Source organism: Micromys minutus (genome assembly GCF_963924665.1).
Source record: "Micromys minutus genome assembly, chromosome: 21".
Lineage (NCBI taxonomy): Eukaryota > Metazoa > Chordata > Mammalia > Rodentia > Muridae > Micromys > Micromys minutus.
The window spans coordinates 50,946,888-50,972,179 of record NC_137956.1 but is presented as its reverse complement, the minus strand read 5'-3'; the positions used below and the strand labels follow the sequence as shown (position 1 = coordinate 50,972,179).

The 25,292-nt window shown below is 43.8% G+C and overlaps 1 protein-coding gene across 3 annotated transcripts; it reads right to left on the bottom strand.

The window, feature by feature from the left end:
* Positions 1-728: 728 nt before the first annotated feature.
* On the bottom strand, positions 729-23,805 carry ABHD5 (abhydrolase domain containing 5, lysophosphatidic acid acyltransferase). 3 transcript variants are annotated; one of them, XM_080934223.1, is made up of 7 exons: positions 23,667-23,805; positions 14,764-14,849; positions 11,501-11,873; positions 6,059-6,213; positions 4,220-4,331; positions 3,181-3,367; positions 729-2,647 (listed from the first exon to the last, which is right to left on the bottom strand). In XM_080934223.1, the coding sequence occupies exons 1-7, from the start codon at positions 23,714-23,716 to the stop codon at positions 2,558-2,560; spliced, it is 1,053 nt and encodes a 350-aa protein (XP_080790349.1). In that variant the 5' UTR covers positions 23,717-23,805; the 3' UTR covers positions 729-2,557. The 3 variants fall into 3 exon arrangements, with proteins under 3 accessions (XP_080790349.1, XP_080790350.1, XP_080790348.1); XM_080934224.1 differs by lacking the exon at positions 3,181-3,367 and having other exon boundaries at positions 23,667-23,783; XM_080934222.1 differs by lacking the exon at positions 14,764-14,849 and having other exon boundaries at positions 23,667-23,756.
* Positions 23,806-25,292: the final 1,487 nt, after the last annotated feature.

The following is a 25,292-nucleotide window of genomic DNA, read 5'->3' as shown; positions in this document are numbered from 1 at the left end:
GACATGGGGCCTGGGCTGGCAGTTGAGAGCCAGCCCGGATTCCTGCCTGAGCTTCTGCTTCCTGGCTGTCCAGTGATGAGATCCGAACAAGTAGCTGCTCCTGCCACCCCTGACACCCGAGTGTCACCATGACTGCCTGCTACAAAGCTAAGGATATAATTCCTTCTTCAGATGCTTCTGCCCCATATTTTATCCCAGCAACAGGGAAATTAATACAATGATAATGTTATAGCTGAACCACCATGTTTGGTTCCAGACTTAACTTCACAGTACTCAGAAGCTCTCTCCCGAGTGGGTTGTTGATGCAGATTTTATTCCTGCACATGGGGCACTGTGGCTGGCCTTACTTCTCACATTTGTACTAGTTCACATGTCTCCCATCAGTGAGATGCCGCCTTTATCAGCTCTCTGGACTTGTGGCTTGTAGCTGTTACCAAGCCTGCCTCCCCTCCTCCACACTACTCTCTAGGCTTCTTATTTCTTATACAGTGTTCTGGGACCTGGTGCGGCTGCTCAATCAAGGAAACACATGAATGGAGTTCTCACCCTGCGGGATGAGCCTGCCATGAAGGGAACAGGAGCTTTTCGAGGACTTCTGTGGCGGGAGTGAAGCTGCCCCAACTGCCACAAGAACTGCACAGTACAGAGCAGCCACCCTCGGGACCACAGTGTCCGTGGGTCCTTGCCAAAGACTCAAGAAAACACACAGCTCACCCACTGGTGTTAGCACTGTTGAGTTTATTCTGTAAAATAACTTAGCAAAGATCAAAGATAGCTAAGAGACCTTTTACAAGGAAAGATATTTAGCAACCACTGTTCTCAAGAATTCAAAGATTATAAACTTGACTACTTCAGTCTTTACAAAAATCACACATACCAAGGAGAATGTAATGTTTAAGAAGTTTCACATGTTTCCAACCAAGCAAAGCGAGTCAGTAGGAAGTCAGTTTGTCTGGGTGGGCCGAGGACTGATGAGGCTGCAAAGCTCAGGCAAGAGTCCTGCCCAAAGCCCACTCCAAACACTAACTAGAGGAAAATGGCTACTTATTCTCAGGGTGGTAGGAACAAGCCCTTCTGGTCTCATGGTGGCTTCTTGTACTAACCTAATACCTTTAATGAGTCAGATAAAGATCACGGGGAAGCTGCTTGTCTCGCTTCAATATGATTTACACATTCTCCGATAGTATGGAGTTAATCTTTCCAGAAGTTAATTAACTAACATAATTTCACAATTTCAAAAAAAAAAAAAGTCCTGTTTATCCACTAAAAATGTAACAGCCCAAATCATCAAGCCATGATCTTTAATGTCTAGTTTTTCTTTGTGTGCTCTGCTTTCCTCCTGGACAATGTTGACAACAACCCTCTTTGTTCTCCGTTCTCTACACAGAAGGCTTTCTTGTATCCAGCTACTACATGGAGCTTTTTCATAGTTTCAGATTTTCTTTCATTTTAAAACTGTCACAAAGTTATAAATTCAATGGTGGTTTCTGCCAAACAGTTCCAGCAACATTATAGATTTTTTACATAATTTTACTTCAAGTATATAAGTGATTAGATTAACATAATATTCAATAAAAATAAACACAGGTTTTATCTCATTTCTGGTGCCATGAGACATAACAGCACCACATATTTTTAATTGTTAGTGGCAAAATGTAATTCAGTTTAAGCACCATATAAGTTGGATTTCATGAGAACACAGTGTGACTTAGTTTACCAAGAGGCAACAGACTTAATATACCTGTGAGGAGGCCCTGTTCATTCACTAGATCCTGGTTCCTGGGAATTCTGGGAAGGAAAGGGACAGGTTTCGGGTTCAGGCTACTCAGTGCCAGAACTGCTGGGTCTATGCATATGTTCTCATAGAACCCTATAGATTACACACAGAAGGCTCCCAGGAACTGTGCTGCTGTAAGCTGTATGTCCCCATGGAACACATTTAAAATGCTGAACACAGCTTTGCAGCCTTGATCGTAAAACAGGAAAACAAGGAAAGTTAATGCTAGTGATCGACTCCCATTTTTACATCAAAACCTATCCTTTCATTCCATTTCAAAATGAAATATTCTAAACTCCATCTCAAAAATGAAGTATATTAAATAGAAGTCTTTTTACATAAAAACACTTGGTTAATAACTATGCTAGTTGTTAGAGGTGGCAGATACATGCAAAGAGAACAAAGGGCGGCTCACAGCGTCTGACACAGCAGGCCAGGAGTGGCTGGTCAAGCTGGGAGCCACTACAGTGTGAAAGCACCTAACTAGCAGTCAGGTGAAATGAGAAAGTCTCAGCTCAAAGATCACAATTTTTCAGTATATCAGAAGGACAACCTTTATTTAAGGCCTCTATAAACTGGGAGAGTCTGGTGTATTTTAATTTTGTGTAGGAAAAAGGAAGGCCATTCTTCTTGAAGGCACTCACGGGTTTAAATGTGGAAAAGTGCAGAGTCCAGTCCAGGAGAGCCCTGGTTCTTGGGTTGTACTTCTTACTCTTCCTGTGGTTGTGGGTCTTGCTCAAGAACAGCACTGGTCATGGGTGCGCCTGCACAACTCAGTGCTCAGTCTACCGTGTGGCAGATCTCCTTGACTTTCTGGTTGAACTCTTCTGGCTGATCTGCATACACATAATGCCCTGCCCCAAGGATAGCCTGGGAAAGGAAGGAAAGTTAATGCAGGTGAGAAAGCAGCACTGACACACACAACCTCAGAACCAAGAGCCATTGCACTCTTAAAAGCACAGGTAAGACCCTCCAAAAACTAATCAGGATTCTATCAGAAGGCTTTGAGATAAACAGGGAAACCTCCTGAATTTTAATTCCACCACCTGAGAGTCAACAGAAATTACACTAAACTGAAGGGCCAGTGCAGGACCCAGAAAACCACAGCTGTGAGTAGTGCACTGGGAAGTGAGTAGTGCACTGGGAAGTGGGTGTGAGCCTATCTGATTCTGAACCAGTCTTTCAGTGTCTCCAGAGAGGCTGGGAAGGCCTCAGAAAGGTGATTCACTACTGGGACATCAAAATGTGCAAGGCTCAACCCCCGCCCAAAGCCCTGTGACATCAGTCTCTGAATGGGGCTCTGAATGGAGCCCAGCCCGGAAACCTCAAGTGAGTAACACACACACACACACACACACACACACACACAACCCTGAGGAAACCAAAGTCATCTCCATACTCACTATTGTCTTCACGTATGACTTCGGCCGCAGTGACTGGATGCTGGTGCCAGAGTTGCCATCTATGCAGGATCGTGCACCAAAGATCACTGACACTGGAATGTCAGGGTGCAAGCCACCTATCCGCTGAAGCATTGGCCGCTTTGCCCACCCATAAGGAATCGTCATGTTTTTGAAAGCCGTCTCACCACTACAGAGAGAGAACCACACTGAGTGATCCTGGGGATGAGTTTGTACTACAGTCTCACCTGTTAAAACACACTCATATTTGGCTTTCCCAGGATAAAAAACAATCTGCTTAAACTATTTACTATTAGGGTCACAGACATAGATAATGTCTGGGGGATCCACACATTACTGCTGTCAAGTAAACAAGGCTGTAGTATAATGTAACTAATTCAAAGAAACTGAAACTGGAATAATGGATGCTCTGCAGAAGCCCCGGAAGCTGCTGAACAGGTTGATGAAGACAGATCTAAGTGACCAGCCAGCCATTCTCAAAACTGCAGTCTCTCAGGACCCAGTCTGCAGCCCCTCTCCTGTGCAGACAGACTGCCACTGCAGCTCCACCTACCAGTGATTTTCATGGGTCCAGTCTGCCAACAGGGAGGGCTGGAGGGGGAGAACACAGGAACGAGAAGCTGTGTGAGTTCTAGCCTGGCCCTAGGTTGGCCTCTAGTGCACTGTGCACCGCCCTGGCCTGGCTATGCTAGCACTGCCTCAGCACTTGTCAGGGATGCAGCCTGGAACCACTGAGGCAGAACTTAAACTGAGCTCAGGAGTATCGTACTTGCTGGCTTCAAACTCCCTACGAAACAAAAATATCCCTGAATCACAATCTCTTCTTGAGGTTCCTCCCAGGAACCTCAGGCCTTTGCCCTCCCAGTGCCTCACATCTTCAGACTTTGCCCAAAGCTGGGTAAGAGGGGAAGAGCGATAGTAATGGGGTAGTTGGGGGAAAGTAAATATGATCAAAAGCTTGTATAAAACTTTCAAAGAACTAATAAAAATGAGAAAGAAGATTCAGAACCACAAGCCTTACCTTGGGGTTTGTACATTACAGTGGTAGATGTACTCTGTCACCGTGTCATCGTCAAACATAGAGGAGTACTTCCGCTTAAAATCAGGCCTCAAACGCTGCACTAGACTTAACCCTGTTGACAGAAATAACACATATCGTCTAAGTTATAATTTACTCACAGAATCAGAGAGTATTTGTTTATACAGTAAGTGCTATGTATACACATCTATACATGTCTTAAATATATTGGAAAAGTATACATCCTGAACATTGCATTGAAGTTCCCTGAGGAGAGATGAAAGAACCGAAGGGTGTGTTACACTGACTTACAGGTGAGCTTTACAAGCTAACCATGTTAATTTCCTTCAACTTGTTATTGTAAGAATGAATTTTCAAGTGAGGTCATCGAATAAAGCAGCTTCAACATAAAATCATCTTATTAGCTTGATTTCTTTTCACCCCATAATAACATAGTAGCAATATGTTAAAGTCTAAGTCAGCACACTGGGACATATATGGAATATATAGGGTTTTTCCCCTAAGATAAACTGAGAACTCTGTTTGGGAAGCTTATACTGATGGAACAAGGCTCAGGGAACCAGGAAGAAAAGCAGAGGCCTCTTGTGGCACAAATGTTTGTTCTAGGACTCCAGACTATTAAAAGGGTCACAGACATAGGCCAGGATGGTGGGATAAACCTTAGATCCTACCACTCAGAAGACAAAGCCAGGTGACATGTGGATCTCTGTGAATTTGAGGTTGGCCTGATTTATATTTTGGGTTCCAGGCCAGTTGGGGCTACATAGTGAGACCCTGTGTCAAATTGAGAATTATCATCATCAGAGACATAGAAACAGGAACAAACATCACCAAGAAAGCTACTAGACATGCTAGAGCCACCCCTACCCTAGACTTTGCATTAGGGAATTAGTGAGGGGCCCTTGGTTTAAGCTGTTCATCAGATATTTAGTTGTGTATTGCTAGAAACACTCTCAACACATGTACGGAGACAAAGTGAGAGCTCAGATCATCATCTTCTAAGCCCATAGGGAAGGAAATTCCTGTGGCTGTGGGTAAGGCACTGGAGCTGAGAGTCTAAACAATAACACTCAAAATAAGTAAATACCCAAAGTAAATAAATAATCCAGAGTCCCAAAATGTTCATACAAAGGATGGTCTTACTCTCCATCACATCAACACAGAGGAGGAAAGAAGAAACCCAAGTATTTTATAACGGGGACACTGGTCAGCTCCACAGCCCATCAGATAGGTTTTGGGATCTGCTTAACTCTCAAATGATCACCACAGAGGCCAGCATGCTTTGTTCCTCCCCGTGTCAGACCTACCTTATCCCCAGCATTTCCCTCTGTCTCTACTAGCTAATTATTTGTAGTGATTTACAATATAAAAGCTCCCTCTCAAGGACAGCGACTGGCTCCACGTTGTTACTCAGGTTGGCACATATTAGAGGAACAGGAGAAGAAGTAAGAGCTGTGGGTTGTTGTGACTTTGGCTGACAATGGTGAACAGGAAACAGATGAGCCCTGTTCTATGCTGCTTCAACTCAGGACAGCAGAGAAGCAACAGGTGTTCTGTGAACATTGTATTTTGAATCTTCATAGTTTCCTGAGCTGACATGTGGAACCAGACTCTTTTGTACTAACAGGAAGTCACAGTGGCCACTTGAGCAGCCACACACAAGGGCCCTACAGTAAGTAGGGCTGCTCTGTGACATTAGGAGGCACTTTGAGCTAACAATGGCTTTCATGAGGGATGTCGCCCTGTCCCAGCCTGAGTGGAGGAATTACTCACTCCTCTAGTGTCGATAAACACTGTATTTCCCAGAACACGAACACTCACCGAAAGGTCCTGCAATCCTGAGGCCAGCCAAGGGGTTAAAGGGAGTCAGTGCTGCCCCTAAGGCTCTGATCCAAACTGGAATTGGTCTCTCTTGATCAGCAAGATCTGGTCGCTCAGGAAAACCCCATGGCTCTACTAAAATGAGGTGACTAACCCTGTTAAGGAAAAAACTGATTTAAGTTCACTTGGCAAATTCACCCTTTATCTGCAAAGGGCTAAAAGTAAACAAATTCAGGGTAGACTGAACCTTAAAGGGAAGACTACTCGTCAATCAGGCAAAAACATGCTTTTGCTGTGTTGACACTCAAGAGCAACAGAGACACCAAAGTAACTATGTTTCCTGAAAAGAGAAAGAGGAGGAAGGAGGGGACAGTGCAGGTGACACCCACCACTGACCACTCACAGTGTGGCTCTATGCATCTCAAGGCTGACAGAAAAGATGGAGATCAACTTTAGATTTATGAAATGGCCTCAAATACCACAGCAGTTAAGTTCCTATGAAAATTCTAAAATTTTAAGGCAAGTTAGGATTTCCCCACAACTATGACAATAATATAACCTGGGCTAAAAATATATATATTTTGGTTTAGGAGCCTGAAATTGGTAAAAAGAACATGTTTATCTATTCCACCATGACATCGTGACACACTAGCCATACTCCCTCTTCCTAATCCATTTCCAGACAACTTATTCATTCCACTTTCATACAAACAGACTCATCACACCATTAATGGGTGTAATTCTGTCATGAAACTTATCCTAGTAAAGAAAAATCACAGATGGGAATTGCTACCATGTGACTGGTATGCCTTCCATCCATCATAAACTGTAACTGAAGAACAGATCCCACCCCCGACACAAAGGCATTTTCAACGGTAAGCAATGCAGTCACCTGCTGCCAGGCTACCCCTAGTGAGATGACAACTGATGGTCTCCCCAGTCATAACTAAGGCAGTGGCAAAGCAACTGAAAACTGTCCACGTTCTATTCCCCACATAAAAATGCTTCATTATTTTTGTCAGCACACGTGAGGATGACTAACAATTCTTACTTGGTATTTTTTCCAGTAGAAAAATTTAAAGCATAGCCCCAAAGAACAAGCTCAGGACCATGGAGAAAACTCAGCCTAAGCTCTCATTGCAGACGGAAGGACACTGAGGCAGTAGACACGCACTAGTGTGCAATGGTTGTCAATGCCGAGTAAGCTGAACCTCATTTCCCACGCTAGTGCGCTCACAGCGGACAATCCACTGGGTAGGCTTCGTTCCTGAGAGCACCACAGCAACAGAATCGTACATTTTGTTTGCCAGCTCAGCACAGTGCTCTAAACTGTAGCCCTGAGGCCATTTGGGGAACAGCAACATGGCTATGAGGGGGTTAATGGTACAGGACAGATGCGCTTACTTCGTGTGTTTCAAACCTAAGACTTTAAAAGTATTTTCAGTGTATAAAAAAAGAGCAGAAATTTTTTTTTTCTTAAAACAAAATGGAAGGCTCCTTCAAATTCATTGAGCGGGAAAGGCATGCCAGAGACAGGAGCAGACCTGATGGGATGCCACCTCGCGGCAGACAGGACATTCAGGGAGGGAATGGCCACCGTCCTGAAAGCCAATGAGATTTATTTTCAGTATTTGGAACTGAAAAACACAACAAGTATGAACATTCCCCACACATATATACATTCTTCACGAGATGTATAGCAAAAATGTTTGAAAATAAATTTTCAAAGCCTCCAACATCAGAAATGCAGTTAGGTTGCACCCACTTTAGCTGCACATAAAAGACCTCACAAAATAATTTCCTTGTTTGTCACTGTAGTCCTTCTGAATACAACAGACCATGCAAAGTACTTGGTGGCTACCAAGGCTAAGTATCCACTAAGCACAACTGTCAAACATAATCTACCCCACAGAGGATCACTGGAGAACTTTAAAGTCGTATCTTCTTTGTTTTCTTCTGGAGACACTGTTTGCAGATCTGTCCTGCTCCCCTGCCTTCCTGCCTCCTGAGAGCTCAGATAACTGACAGGAGCTAGTATACCAGTCCCACCCTGACAGGACTGTCAGCTCACAAACAGGTAGAGAAGGAGTCTGAGGAGACAGCGCGCCTGAGCCATCCTACTGAACATCTTCCTCAAGAACCAGAGAGCGATAAAACTACAGGAAGAGCAGAGCCAGAGGAGCAGAAATAAGAGGACAGCCCGTCAGTCTTGACACAGACATTCTTCTCAACCGGAGTGAACAGAGTTTGCTTCAGTCTGCAGCAATCAACAGCCTACACCTTTAAAGGCAAAGCAATAGGTCCATCTCACTGACAGACTGGGGCGAGACCTGCTTTGTCTGCACGAGCAGATGACTACACACACTGACTTTTACAAGCTCCCTCAGCTGCCAGCTAGAATGGCATGACCAGAACAAACAATCCCAGAACTAAAGTGCACCAGGAAATCTATAGGGCCTCCTTGAAACAAAGAAGGAACAAGGAAGATGAGCAGGAGGAACTCCAGTCTACACAAAGGAGCATTCTCAAACTGGAGGCAGCCCTGGGTGTTTCCTGTTAGTGCCACACCACTGGGGAGAAAACACCAGAGCACTTCCAGTTCCAGGTCAAGCGCAAAAGCTGTTCTTAAGAGCATCCAGGAGCCGCTCAGCCCAGGTCTGCATTGTCAGGAAGCAGTCAGGCAAGGGCAGTGGGAACTCGCTTGAGATAGTATCATCCCCAATCTCTTATTAGTGGAGACAGTTCTAGCTTCTTCATCATAACCTACAATGGATCTCTGTGCTGCTCCTTTTGAGACGGGATCTGTGTGCTCCAAAGTGATCTCCAATTTTTGCCCTGCTTGCCTCTGTTACCTAAGTCCTGGGACAGCAGGTTTGTACCATAGTACATACATAGCTCATGAACCACCTTCTAAGTTTTTATCGTATGTTCTTCACTATAGCAAAATACCCGTAACACAGACATTTCTTTGCAAAGGAAGGAAATACAAAAGAAAATCCACCTGAGAGGAAGGGCCAAGTATCTTGGCTACCCGCACTGGCCTGCTTTGCTCTCCACATGGGAAAGCAGCTCAAGACCCTTCAAGCAGCAAACAGTTCTCCTGTGTGTGACCATGAATGCTAACCCACTAATGTAATTATAGGAGGCATCTGCACAGATGGTTCTTAAGTGTTCGCCAGGCTCTGCTTCTTCAGAGCATTTCACTACTGCCAATGACTAGTTCACCAGCTCTCCTAAACAGCAGCCAGCTTTAAATGGTTACAAGTTTACGGTGTAGAGCTGGATGATCTGTCTCATCGGCCTCATCCAGAGATGCCATAACTCACATCATGGCAGCTGACTAAACACCAACGGAGTCAACCCTCTCACAGCGGTTGTCTTAACTATGTTCCTTTATCTCTTTCCCACAAGCATCACTAAGTTTTGTCACTATGAGTATGATACAATCACAGACTAGCCTTAAAATGCCTAGTAAGAAAAAAAGTGGGTTTTATTGGGGTTTTGTTTTGTTGATTTGGTTGGTTTTGTTTTGTCTTAGGTTTTGGTCTTAGGGTCTTCTGGTTGACAAGGCTATCACTGTCAAGCATATAAGGAACTCTGAAGCCACCAGAAAACTCCAGTACAAAGCCTCAAGTTTGCACACCAAATCTGTGGAAGAAGCTGCGGCTTCCTTGGCTGCCCTGTGTGTTCTTCTTTCTTCTGCCCTTCTCTACCCTCTTGACACCCTAACCTTAGATAAAAGAGAAAAAGGATAGAGAGGAAAGAACAGAGATCCCTGGATAAAGTGAGGGGTCGGGACAGGGCCAACATTGTTGGACTACTTCCTGTTTATTAGGGGGTGTTGAGTTCCTTGGAGCAAGTTTTATCTTCGCAGTCGGGATATCTAATTTCTTGTTTTTTCTTTGTACACAACTGCTTAACAAACCGCAACCAACAACAACCAACAACTAATAACCAACCAACAACCACGCCTCTCAGGCCCTGGCATTTATACACCCTCTGAAAAGTCCCCAGAATTCCAACGTCACACTCACAGAAACCATCTGCAGCTGGCAAAGTCAAGCCCATGCTAGAGCATGAGTCAAATCAGTCAGCTGCTGTGGCCAATCTGAGGCAGCCCCACAGCCCACACAGGATTGAAATGAAAAACCACATTCTTAATAATATTTGTTTCTTTAAAGAAACCAAAATTCTCACTATGAGGACCTGTGGAGGAGTTAAGACACAGCACACTGTCCCAGTGTCCAGTGCTGTGCAGGCCACACACCTGCAGCTGTGCAACAGGGTGGCCCCATGGTGGATTCAGACAGTCTGAAGTGACCGTCCCATGTCTCACCCACAGTCTTCAATGTCCATGGTCTCTGTAATTCTAGATTTAAAACACAGTTCAGTGGGAAAAAATCAGCAACACAAAAACACTAATATTCTTCTCTTCTGTATAAAGAAGGCTCAAAGCAAAGCTAACTTTTTCTTTTATTTTCTTTGGACTTAGTGTGACTCCTACTAAAACAGCAATATCATAGAAAACAGTACCAAAAAAAAAAAAAAAGTAAAAAGATTCTAAAGTAAAACACCTACTAATTCAAGGACTGAAAAAAAGGTGTAGCTGAGTGCAATGGGTTAAGTCGACAGTACTGCTCAGGGAGAAAAGGCAGGAAGTTTAAGCTTGAGGTCAACATGGGTTACACAGTGAGTTAGAGTCAGTCTAGCATCCAGCAAGATCCTGTCTCTAAAATAATTATTTCTTTAAAAGGTCTATAATGAAAAAGTTTAGGGAATGATACAGTCAAACCAGGGAAGGCATACATGAAGATGGCTACAGTTCACAGCTTATAGACTTGTTCAGTCTCAGAGACCTCTCTGGCTTCCCACTGTAACAACTGTAACAGTGAAGAGCCTGGAAAAGACTGACAGGCCCAAAGGCTTAATTGTAACAATAAGCAATAACACCATGGTACTTTCACTGATGGCTTAAAGTTATACATTCCGCCAAGTGAGGTATACAGGCCCTTTAACCCAGCACTTGGGACATAGTGGAAGCAGATCCCTGAGAACTGGAGGCCATCACGGTCCACAGATTTAATACTAAGCCAGTCAGAGCTACACAGTGAGACTCTGTCTCTAAAAAGCTTATACATTAAATCTTGCATAATTATAAATAACAAACATAATATCCTGTCAACATATAGTGTATATATATACTATTTATATATTTGTGTGTGTGTACACACACACACACACACACACACACACACACACACACACACAAGAAAATCTGATTTCATTCTTTTAGCTACAAAAGTGCTTACCAGTTGTGGCGTTTGACGTTTGTCTATCAGGTCTTGTAAAAGAATGTCTACCCGTGAGGCTCACCAGTAACAACCAAGAGTGGGAACCACAGACTAACATAGGGTGGCCCTCCTGTCTGCTGCTGACACTTACCTTGATGGGTACTTCAGTGAGTAAGCAGCAGCCAAGAACCCTCCCAGGTTGTGTCCAAGCAAGATCATTTTGTCCAACCTGAGGGCACATCTCCACTCTTCAATGGACTCCACAAACTGATTCTCCACTTCTTCCGCATCACTGTCAAACCTCGGTCTACTACTTCTTCCAAAGCCCAATAGATCAAAGGCATAGACAGGCCTATCGGTGCTTAGATCTTCAAAATTCAGAGCCCAAAGTCCAAGGCCTCCTCCAAAACCATGAAGGAGGACAAGTGGTGTCTTACTAGAAATGTTGTGCGAGAACATCAGCGTCCATATGCTGTTTCCATTGGATATGCGCACAGGCTCTTTCTTGTAAGTGCAGGGGACACCTGGTGAAGACAGAGGGGCTCTGCTCAGTTCCACTGCTTGAGTGCTCTCAGAGAAAAACCAGTGAGTAACTGTTAGTCCTGCTATTAGGTCTTATCATATCAACCCCTAAAAGGAGCAAACACATCTAAATGACCATGTGTTTTAACTGCGTGGGAAGACTCACCTTAAACAAGCCTCAAGTCATATGACCTCCTGACTTCTTTCCACTCTAGCATATTGAGGGTATTTATTGCATGCCTAGTACTGGAGAAGAACTTGGTGGTCACTGAACCCATTATTTTAGGAACTCTAGCTTTGCACACAATAACAAAAGAACACCATCTTGAATTTGCAGTAGGCACTTGACAGATTAGCATCTGAGACTGAGGTTAAACTTGAAAGGATCGTGGAAAGTTATCAGTAACTTGGAGAAGGATTAATTGTATCTACAGTAAACACACACCTGGAGAGTTAGGTCATTTTAAAGCTTAGTGGAAAAAAGGAATCACAGGGCATGACATGAACACTTCATCATGAGGCAACCTGACTTCAAGCAATTGACAAGAATAAAAAAAAAATACAGTTCTCTAAATCAAAACCCTTTTGTTCAAAATACCATATAACTAAATACTTTAAACCCCACAAATTGATCAAAGATAAAACTAAAGTTGATTTATATTAAATTATCAACTGAAAAGCTACTCTAGGAATGTCCTTAATTATCTGTGCATATTCATGTACAACAGACAGAATATGGACAGCCACATATCTCTTTCTTTAGTCAAAGAACTAACCTTAGGTTCTATGTACATTGTGCACATTTGAGTTTTAACAGATGCCCTGCCCTTAATTGGGAAGAAATTCCCTCACTTAGAAAAGAAGGTGATCCATGATTTGCAAAAAGCCAAATCTCTTCAGCTTTTAAAACAAGACTGAGAAATTCCCATAAAAATCATCTGTACAACCTAGTAGAGAGCTCATCCAAATGTTCACTTATATTCAGGTCTGACATCAAAGGAAGGCGAGTTCTCAGATAGACATTGGGCACACACATTGGGCATGTGGCAATTTTAATAAACCTAACAAAAGTTCTTTTGTGATTAGGCAAACCACAGTGAAAATAGCAACATTATCCAAGTACATGGAATAGAAATTCATTTTGATTTAAAACCCATACCAAAGAACTATCTACCCATTCATAATAATGAAACCAGTTACGGTTATTTACTCTGAAATTGCCAAATGTACAAACAAGAAAGTAAAGAGGCGATAAACAGGTGCAGACAGACATCAGCATAAACAAATCTAATCATCACATATAGGAGGCCTTTGCTTTACCAACCCCTGTAGATTCCATCAGCAGGAGAAAACTATGATAAACACCAGAAGTCTGGATCAATTTCAGTGCTCATAAGAGAAAACAACAGGCTCCCGTGCCAGAATGAATGTGGATTTAAGGAACAGGACAGTCAAAAGGGATGGAAAGGAGCGCCCCACCCTCATTTCATAGTTCAGGAAGGGGAAGCTGAGCAAGGTAACTTGCCCAAGAGCTGGTAACACTTCACAGCAGTCTGGGTCCAGACTTGGTTCCAGGCTAGATTATGGTCCACTAATAAGACTTTGGAACACTAAGAATCTGTAATCAAGTATATACTTTGGGCACACTGTGAGGGTCTTTAAAAGCATTAAAGCTTTATTTGCCATTTTTTAAAAAATATTTTATTTGAGGGTTGGGGATTTAGCTTAGTGGTAGACTGCTTGCCTAGAAAGTGCAAAACCCTGGGTTTGGTCCTCAGCTTATATATATGTGTGTGTGTGTGTGTGTGTGTGTGTGTGTGTGTGTGTGTGTATGTATGTGTGTGTATGTTTATGTATGTATATGTATATATTATATTATTATATAATATATATAATTTTTTAATCATTTGGGTAAACATGTGGACACTCATGTACCATACACATGGGTGCAGGTGCCCATGGAGAACAGAAGTATCAGATCCTCTGGAAATGAAGTCACAAGTGGCTGTGATGCACCTGGCATGAGTGCTGAGGCTAAACTCTGGTCCTCTGCAAAAGTACTTGTGATCTGAGCCATCATAATATATGGTGTGAGTCATCACACTACATAGTCTAAGCCATGACACTACATGGTCTGAGCCATTACACTACAGGGCCAGAGACATCACACTACATGGTCTGAGCCATTACGCTACAGGGTCAGAGCCATCACACTACATGGTCTGAGGCATCACACTACATGGTCAGAGCCATTACACTACAGGGTCAGAGCCATCACACTACAGGGTCAGAGCCATCACACTACATGGTCTGAGCCATTACACTACATGGTCAGAGCCATCACACTACATGGTCTGAGCCATCAGATCTCTGTCCCCTGCCCCTCCCCATGTCTGCCCTTCTTCTCTCATTCCCGAGTGTTCCACTGGTGTTTTCCCAGTTGCACAACAAGTGAGTACACAGAAACAAATGTACAAATCTGCTCATCACAGAGATCTGTGCCCTGAAAACAATGCTACTCCTCTAATTACATTTTTTGGGAGGTAGACATGTTTTTATAAACATATTCTTTTAACATGGAATATTTATTACTATTATTTTCAAAACAACAAAATTTTTCAATTCAAATTTAATTGTACTAATAAATATGAATAATTATAGTCCATAAACAATGTTCCCTGGGATCTTACTACTGTAAGAGTTTAACAGGAATCTAAGACTCAGAAAGCTGATGACACTGCCCCTCCCTCACCCCATGCCACTGAAACAGAAGAACAAGAGGCTCTTGGCCAGCAGCTAACACACCACAGGGTCCTATCTTCAGCTCTGGACAATGCACTATGGTAGGCCTGTTTTAGTAAATAGTTGAAACTTACAAGAGGAAAACCTTACATTTTAACATTTTCTCTTCAGCTTCTTTAAGGTGTGATGTAGACGTGGGACACCAGGTAGGAAGCCACCCTGTCAGCCATCCTGACCTAAAACACCAAAAACAAAATACAAATAAATAAGATCATGCTCTTGCCAACTCTCACTGCTGCATCCTGCAAAAGCCAGGTCGGTGGGACAGGCGGTAGGTACCGACACCAGTGACAAAGGCTATCTCATCCTGCACAACAGTCAAATTCCAAATAATCACAGAGTTAAAAATAAAGGGAAGAAGAGGAGCAGGGGACACCACTCCCAGAGAGTCTTCTCTTAGCATGCAGAGGGCAGAAAGACAAAGAAAATGGTTTTAGACATCACAAAAAAGTGCAAAGAGCTGCTGGCCTGGGCACAACCTGCCCAGAGAGGCCTAGAGCAGTCTAACTGAGGATGGAGCGTCCTCGGCAGCAGGGCGCAGCCCAGGAGAACAGCTCGCACCTGTCTGAGAGCAGCACCAAGAGAACAAGGAGAGCAGGTCTGAGACAACACATGACGTGAGAGGCCAGGCTAACACTTTAGGAGCCAACTACAAGGTGGGCGGACTCTCAGCTCTGGGCCAGCCAGCAGACCAAAACCTCACCGCAGTAATTTGATGCAATACAGGAGTTCAGCAGCCATCTGCAGCTGCCGAGGACTCAGTAATGGTTGTGAGATATTCTTGAGGAATGAAGAATGAATTTGAAAAGTGATCAATTCCATATGAAAGAAAAGGGCCTGAACCAAACACTGGTAAGAGGGACCAAGACATGAAGATTTAGCCAAAGAATATTTAAAACTGAAACAGGCTAAATTTAATCAGGGTTTGGAAGGTGTAATAAGGATTCCTGGTGTTTTGCCTCAGTGCCACCATCATGATCGAGAACACACTAAATTCAAACAGGGGCTGGCACAGTTCATGGTGATCATTAGTCTAGCATGGTGGGGACCCTGGGTTTGATTCCTGTACTTCAAACAGAATAAAGCAAGCAACAAGAGAAACGAAAAATCCATCTGAGCGAAGAAGCAGGCTGCTGGGGAAGGGATGCTCAACCTCTGGCTTTTTCTAAACTTCATAGGCTCTCCCTACAGTTCCTGTAAATTGCATTTCTATAACAGTTACTTAGTGACAAATGTCTGATGAATGATTAGGTCACTTTAGGGTAGTCTTAGTCCAAATTAGGCCCAGTTCACAGAAGTGAAAGCTGGAGTTTGGTTCACATCGGGATAAAGGATATACAGGTAGTAACAAAAGTAGATACTTTAAGTTCACTTCTGAAAGACCCCAAATCCCTACGGTCTACAGGAGATTACCTCCCTCTACATGCCTGAGAAGTTGCCTGTGGTCTACAGATGGCCCAGGCTCCTCATCCTTTACGCAGTCTGCTCCTACCCAGCTTCTCTCTTGCTTTGCCTCACCACTCTCAAAACTTTATACTGAGTATCTCTAAGGCTCGCTCAGCTCTTACTTTGGTCCTCATGCCTCACTTTTTCAGAGAGACTAGTCCTGACGACAGGGTGTAGAGGTGTGGTCAGTCCCTGCTACGTTACAGTTACAGTAGTCAGTGCCTTTTTTTTTTTTTCTTTTTTTTTTATGTTTATCTGCCTACTCCCATCTCAAAGGCTGACCTTATATCCAGTGCTAAATACACTGCTGGTGGGCACAGGAGCACTTGAGAGCTGTGACTGGGAACTAGAGGCTGCAGCCACTGGCCTGACACAAGTGTGATGACGAAGGGCAGATGGGCTCTGCAGAGGCAAAGGGCACAAGTGTGCCTCAGGCTCTGTAACAACAACGTGCATATGTGGACAGGGCAGTCCTGAACCTTCAAAACAAAAGAGAGCTGAGTACTGACAGAGAGAATCCAGGAAGGAGTCCTCAGCAAGCAGCAGACAGTGACTAGAGGCACGGTGGCTGGGTAGCTAGTCTTTAATATGAGCCATCCCTTCCTTTTTAAAGTTAACTTTCTTCTTCAGATGAAATGTCCTAGTGGGGTTAGTGGTTCTGTCTGTCTCTGTCTGTCTCCATCTCTGTCTCTGTTTCCATCTGTCTCCATCTGTCTCTGTCTGTCTGTCTCTTTCTGTCTCTGTCTCCCTCTGTGTGTGTGTGTGTGCATGCGTGTGTATACACAGAAAGAATCAAGACAAGAATATTAGCAGATACATCTGGTCAAGTTTTCATAGCCACATAATCTGGTATTGAATGGCCTTCATTAAAATGCCAGGTTCATACTTATGCATTGACAAGTCAGGAAGACCAGGGCACCCCTCAAAAGTGCTACACTGACCAGCTGCTGAGGTAAGATGTTAGCACTAGTCTGCTGAGTACGCAAATCCATCTACAAACTAATTAGGGAATGGTAAGGCTTAAGCAACTTTTAAAATTTATTAACAATTTTTTAATATTTAAAAAAGAAGGTAATGTGGTTTTGTTTGTTTTTAAATGATCATTTGAGTGTTTGTGATCCCAGTGGGTCATATTAAAAAAGAAGGGGCAATAGCAGATCTCATATTTTCATAGATACCTTTTCATCAGTGAAGGTCATTGTTTTTACATATATGTTTCTATAGCATATTTGAAGTAATTCCTAACAGAACTGTGAGAAAGCATTCTCATCCAGGTTGTCTTAAATCAGATGGCTGGTGAGATGGAACACAGAAGCAGACTCCTAACTCTGTCTCTGTAAGACACACACACACACAAACACACATACACGCACATACACATACATACAAACACACATATACATACACACACACATACACACACATATACACACACACACATACACACACATACACATACATACAAACACACACATATACATACACACACATATACACACATATACACACACATACACACACATATACACAGACACACATACACATACATACACACAGACACACATACACATACATACACACACATACACTCACATATACACACACACATACACACACACACACATACACATACATACACACACACACACACACACACACACACACACACACACACACACACGTCAGCTCCCAAGGAACATCTATAAAGAGTGAAAAGCAGTATGTCTACCTTTCAGGAGTCCTCACACTTTTCTGCTATCTCTGTTAAACTTGGCTACTCCTCTCTTCTGTCTGCAGGGTAACTTGACTATATCTCCAAGGAGACTGTCTCTCCACTGGGTCTCTGAGGCCATCCAGTTGTCTGGCATTCCCTGAGTTTAGCATGTAGGGACTGGAACTAAGCCTGTCAGACTCAGACATTCTTCTGAGGTCATAGATACAAGGTAAAAACCCACAAGGTCCATCTGCAGACCAGTACACAGAGATAGCTGTCTCCACAGTGTTGGAAAAAAGAAAAGTATGACCTATTTAAGCAATAATCAGTAAGCACTATCATCCACTGCCAAGGCCTGATGTCAGAGGAGATGGAAGTATCAGATGCAATACAAAGAAAAGCCATTCACTGCAAAGACTGTAATGTTCCCAAAGTAAACACATTCAGCACCAGCACTGGGAAGGCTTGCTCGTGTGTCCATTCACCGTGAAGATTGTAACGTTCCCAAAGCAAACACACACAGCACCGAGAAGGCTTGCCCGTGTGTGCCAAAGGCTTTCTCTAAAAGCCCCATGACCTGGGCACTGACCTTCTTGGTAAAGAAGATACAAGCCCTGAAGCATCTAATTTAAAAAAGAAAATAATTAAGATTCTTGATCACTAAAAATGATAACTCCTAGGAAAACTAAGTAGTGGTGATTAACATATTAGAGTATATTTACACAAAAAAAGTTTGATTTTAATTTCCTGCATTTCCCCCTGAACTTTCTACCGAATTTTGTGTAACTATCACTAACAATGTATCTGTTCCTCATGCCATGAACACTTAAGTTCCTGGTAATTCCTGTTTTGTTCTCTGAGACATTTGACTATCTATAGTGTTACTAAACCTGAATTGCACAATCTATAAATATTGTGAAATGGTGAAAGATTTCAAAGTATCCTGAAGAAAATATACAGAAGCCTGGCCAATTTCCACACACTCTTTTGGCCACTTAACGTAACATTTCTAATTAGGTTATAAGTAAAGAGGACTTCGTTATGTTACAATTTTGCTTACAATAGCTTCATCTCTCTGCTGATAGAATGAAGAGCAGAGAATGTGCTTACTACTGTGCTCTGTTAGGTAATCTACACAAAGAATTGTCTCTTATTCAAAGAAACCATGAAGCTTTGGGGTTTTTTAAATAAATATACAAATCAGGGGTAATATACATATTCATCTGAAATAATTTTTCAATCAAAGAAGAATGAAACACTTCAACACTGGAAAGGCAACACAACTAAAGGCCTCCTTTCTTGGAAACAAAGATTTAAAATCCTATTGTGAAGGGGGAAAGAATATGTCACATATAAGTACAATTTAAGTGATGAATCCATTTTTAGATATATGAAGTCTAAAGGACTCAGGTTATCAATGGCCATTACACCCAGGACACTTGCCCTGAGACACCTGTATATTAATTTAGAATCTTTTTCAAAGCTGAGTAGTGTGACTCAGGCCTGTAAAGCCAGTATTTGATAGGCTGAAGTAGAAAAATTGAGATTTTGAGAGTAGTCTAGGCAATATAGAAATGCACTGTCTTGTAAAGCCAAGAGTGTGCATACCCACAAGCAAACACATCCACGAATACCCTCAATAGCATCTCTCCCCATCCCTCACACAGGAGAGTCAGGCACACATGAAGCAGTCCATGGAAGCATCCAAAGTCACTGCTCTAAGTGGGAGCAGCACCTCCTAAAGTCAGTTCTGAAAAGAGTTTATCCACACTTTCTGTAACTCAATCAAGGGCATGAAGTTTAACTAAAAACAATTAGTCAGGGCTACTTTTAACACACACAACGTTTCAGGACAGGTGTTAAATAGTATGGATCACATCTTTGAGTCCTGTAGCACACATTTTGATTGTGTGGCCCACACTGATTTTATAAGCTTTGTTTCTTTGTCACAGAATTGCCATCTGTATTTGCTGGTCTGTGACTGCAGACCTACTCTGGGGTACAGGAACAGAGGGGAAAGGGTTGGTTCATCTAAGGTCAAGAAATAGAATCCTATTTCCAATATCCCTGGGAAATTTAGGTGTGGGATTCTAATTGTCGTCCTATTCAAATACAAACATTTGGAATACCATATGAACAAGCCACACCCCTAAGGTGTGAATAATTAACTACCAGGTTTGTAAGCTCAGTGTTCATGTCAGCACATGTTTATACTGCTAAAGGTTTAGTAAGAAATTTTCGAGGATTACCTTTTATAAAGCCCCTTTGTACTCTGCCAAACATGAGAGTAAACAAAATCTTTGTTCTGAGCTGACAAAATAAACACATAAATAAGTTTATTGATTATTAATAGTATCTATGTGAGATGAAGGGACTTTGGAGCTTCAGGTTTAGTGAGGAGTAAGGCAAGAATACCAGAGAGAGGCACTGGGTGTCCTTCCTATGCTTCCACATGCAACATTTACACACATATACATACATACGTGTGCATCACACCAACATACAAAATACCATGACCTTAGAGAAAGAATGTGACAATCAATTCTGGGTTACATAAAACAAAGGAAAACAAACCATGATGAATGGCAGGAAGCAAGGACTGTGTTTAGAAAGCACGAAAATATGGTTTTCCAGAGTTTGAGTGGATTTCCAGATTCCAAATGGCAAGTGGCTTTGCAGTCGAATTGGGGACAAACCCTAAGTATAAAACCACTGTGTGTGAAGAAGACCGTTCATCTTGGATAAAGGGAGTAATAAAATGATCTATGTGCAATGTGTGCTGCCAACCTTACAGAAACCTCGGGAAAGAACATGAATATTTTGAACTAGGTGGCACCTGAGTAATAGAGGAACAAGAAAGGGAAGGTTGTTAGATTCTTTGGGGACTTGATAATTGATTTGTTATCCAGAGACAATAATAAAGGAAACAAATTTGACAAAAGCTATTTATAAGAGTGTAGATAACCAGAAGAATGCAACTGTCTTCAAAATGAGGATAGAGGAACGAGCTGTGCATTTTATACTGTTTAAAGGAAGACGTAAGTAAAGTTTGGTCTAGACATGTTAAATGTGAAAAAGTAGACACAAACAGCTTATACTCCGGTCCAGAAGAGAGCAATCTTAGTTCAAGGAAAAGATGGTTCAAGAACTGTTCATAAATTAAAAAAATAAAAGGACTATAATAAACTCTCAGGGATTTTTTGTATTCAGAAAATAATTTAAAGAATAGAACCTAATAAAACTAACTACTGGTCTTAGCTAAGATAGTAAACAAATGAGTCAGCTGTCTAAATAAGAGATTCACTATAGAACACTGAAGAGGACACAGAGGGCTGGGGGGGGGTAGCTCAGTGGTGCAGTGATCATATGAGGTCTTAAGGTCACTGTGTGTGTGTGTGTCTGTGGTGTGTGTCTGTGTGTGTCTATGTGCTTGTATGGTATGGTGTGTCTGAAAAGTCAAGTCAAATAAGTATGGGCATTGGGATTGGCATTAAAGAATTTCACAATTTTGAAGAAGTCTTGGGGCAAGGATTATAGAGCAGTAGCAGCAGGAAGAAATGTATAGATCTTAGCAGGTGTTAGGAGGTAAGATAAAGAAGTTCACTCTTTAATCTCCAAAGCACAGGAACATACAGAGACTTTAACCTGTATGCAGCAGGATGCTGGCAAGTCAACTGAGGGAGGGGAGAAATCTGGCCTTATTTAATAGAATCTGATTGTGCACGGTGTAAATACTCGCAGTGTGGCTGGTTTCAGGAAGCTGGTGTTGTAGAATCCCTGAAAACCCAGCAGTGGTCTGCCAGTGCAGATCAACTCCAGCAAGCTCTGCCAACCACCTGTTTCTTGGTCTGCTCTGTAATGGTGCATTTCTGTGATGGCTTTACCCGAACTCCACCAGTATGTAACTCTCTGGGCTAGCACTAAAGCAATCTGCAGAAATCTACCCCATTCTTGGAATATTTGGCTTTCTCAACTGTATTGCAACTGAAAAGGATAGGATTTTGAAAGCTCCCCAGTAAACTTGTCTCCACAAAGAGCCGCAAAGGGAAAGAACTATCTACTCCAAAACGCTGTACGACGGCAGCTTGCTTTACTAATATCATCTCCCCATCTGTATGAAGTTACAAAGAAATGAGGTGTTTTTATCATAGTTCTGGAGGTATAAAATAGGATTTCTTCTAGTGTCTGACTTTTCCTGGTATAATCCCAGGGCAGCCTAGGGTATCACATGGCAAGACACAGGGAGCCGAGAACATTGTACATACACTACATTCACCTTCTCTTCTCAGAAAACCACAAGGGTTCAATCACCGGGACTCTGTTCTGCTGACTGACAGGTCCCAAAGCCTTGCCTCTATGAACTGCCACTACTCAGTTCCTCTCAATGAGGATTCAGTGTCAACATGTGAAGCCTCTTAGAAACTCAGACCAGACTCAAATTATGGCACCATGTGAGCCCAGATGTCTTGAAGAACTTAAAACAGTAGGCAAATATCCCACCAGTCCCAGTCGCCTTGGGAAGTAGCAGAAATATCGCTGCATACAGACACCTGAAGGTTCCAATTAGCTCTGCTACTTGGTAGTGGCAGTTCCGAATGAAAATGGGAGTGGTCAGATCTACACACAGGGGAGACTTTAGGATTAGCAAGACCACACTGGAGGAGCCTTCTCTCTGCTTGCTTGGTTGTCCCATACTGCCCAAGGGTCCTGCCAAAAACCCCAGAACGGTCTACCTCTGCCTAGGGACTGTGGCCAGTCTCGCCCTCAGTGACCTCCAGCCATCACCCCAGCCTGTCACTGTCACCATCGTGCTATGGATCCCTGAGCCTCACAGTCTCAAGACCAAAAGGGCCCACAAGTTAGAATTCTCAGAGCCAGAAAATGTCCTCACAAGTTTAACGGAAGCACAAGGTACCACCAGGTCCTAGTTGTACCCCGTGACACTCTATTTCATATCAATGTAATCAGGAAGTTCCACAGCAGACCAAAACAGTGAGCTCTACTTGTCACTTACCACTTAAACAAAACTTGGGAGAATTTAGTTTCTAATATTTCAAAATATCCCTCCCCCAATATCTTTCCAAAATACTTGCTATCATGTTACCATAATCTATTTTCCCCTATGGTTATCTTTCCCATGCAAGCGTCTCCGAATAGCTGAAGTAGAACTATAAAGATATTTAATTTATAAAGGAGATGTATAGTCTTGTCCATACAGGGAGCCTTTGAGAACCAGCGAACTAATTTCCATAGTAATTTCATTTTTCCACCAAGCATTATTTTACTCTCAAGGGCACGACGTTTCAAAGACAGAAAAGACTAACTTAGTATGTCTATCAAAAAGTTGGGTGTGGTGGGTCAGACCAGTGATCCCAGCACTGGGCGGCTGAGGCAAAAGGATTGATTGGGTCTCTCTGTCGATCTGAAGCTAGCCTGGTCTACAGATTTCCAAGCCAGCTGACATACCCCAGTTTCCAAAACCAAAACGAAACCAAACACAAAGCTTAAGGGCTTCCTGTTAGACATCTGCCCTTCAACTTTCACAAAGTTTGCAGCCGGGAACAACAGCAGACTTCTCTGGTGAAGCCAGACCGCCCAGTCACGGGAGCGCACGGGACAGCGCGGGGTGGGACGCGAGCGCACCGCCGACGGTCGGCGTCCCGCGGGGCCCCGAGTCCCGCACCTCCTCCCGCCCCGGCGACGCCCGGCTCCCGCCGCGCTCCGGGTCTCCTGGACAGCCGTCCTCCCTCCCCGCCTTCCCTCCGCTGGCCGCCCGGGGTCGCCAGAGCGCACGAGACCCACGTCGTCCCCCCCTTTCCCGGGTGAGCCTCACCCTCCACCGGCGTCTGCCGAGTCCACCTCCTCCTCCGCCATCGCTTTCATCGCCGCCGCGCAAGCGCAGGAGCTCACCCCGAAGCCGGCTGACAGGCCGACTGGGCGGCCCCGGGCCGCAGCGGCCCTTAAGACCGCGCTGCCCGCGCATGCGTCGGCCGCCCGCTGGGCCGACCCGAGGGCCGGGCCGCGCCACCGTGGGCTCGGCGTCCCTGCCGCCCTGCCTCGCAGGCACGCATGCGCGGGCCGCCCGTCGCGCGGAGGCGGGGGCGCGGGTTAGGAAGGTCAGCCCGACGCTGCGGGAGCCCAGGCAGAGTCACCCCTCGGAATAATGGCCATTAGTGCGTCATTCCGCCCGGACGGGGCTCTAGGCGAGCGGTCCGCAGCCTGAAGTGAGATCCCGGCCGGAGAGAGCTGGAGTCGGAGACGCAAGGCAGAGGTGATGGCCCCTCCAGCCCTTCCTCCCAGGAGGTGGCCGCTGGGAGAGGGCGGATCACTGGACCCTTCAGTCCAACTGCTGTCTAAGTGGGCACTGCGCTGACCCTAACCTGCACCCCACCCTGCCAGACTCTAGACACGGGAAGCCTGAGAGCACGTGTGGGGGTACTAGGATTGCACACACACCATTACCACCCACTATGGTTGCTGGGGGAGCTTCCTAGAATCCATTCTGAAGTGATTGAGGGCTGAGGACTCATAAAAATATTCTCAAACATACTCATGAGCTGGACGCGATGGTACATGCCCTTCATAACAACACTTGGGAGTCGGAGGGAAGCGCATTTCTGTGAGCTGGACCAACCTGATCTACATGGAGTTTTCCAGGCCAGCCAGAGCTACACAGTGAGACCCTGTCTTTAAAATAGATAGATGTAATGGGGTGGGGGCTCGAGGGATGGCTTCGTGGTTAAGAGTGCGTACTGTCCCTATAGAGAATGGGTTTGTTTTCCGGCATCCATGTGGAGCCCCACAACTGCTTGTAACTACTGTCCTCAGAGCACCTTACTGTACAGGCACATACTGGCAAGTAGGCACACACTCACATGAACATAATTTTAAAATATAAATCTGGGGAGGGGGAAACTGGGAAAGGGGATAACATTTGAAATGTAAATACATAAAATATCCAATAAAATGGATATTTTAAAATAATTTGTGATTTTTTTTCCCCTTGGGATAGCCCAAAGATGAATATATGCTTTTAATTTAATAAGCAGAAAGGAGCTATTAGAATCTCCTTCACCCGAAAAATCCTAAATAAATAAATGAATCTTTTAAAAACCATAAACCACCACCCACGAGCGATTATTTTAATTTTTTTTCTGGCTACGGGACGTCATCAAGTGGAAGTGATAAAGAGTAAGTTCCGTACAGGCAAGTAGAAGTCAGCCGCTAGCAAGTGAGTCCAAGGCTGCATTTTAAAAATAGAATTCAGAACCATGACACTCATTGTGATTAAACAAATAGAGGCATCCTGGTGTTGCATAAGAGATGTTTCCCTTGGCTGGGGGCAGGTCCCTCGGGTCAGGAGAAAGTGGAATGAAGTTGCCTAGCTTTCTGTGCTCCTGGCAAGCTGCCTACACTAGGGCTGTGCAGCTCAGTGGGACCTCTATGTACCGGTCCCTAG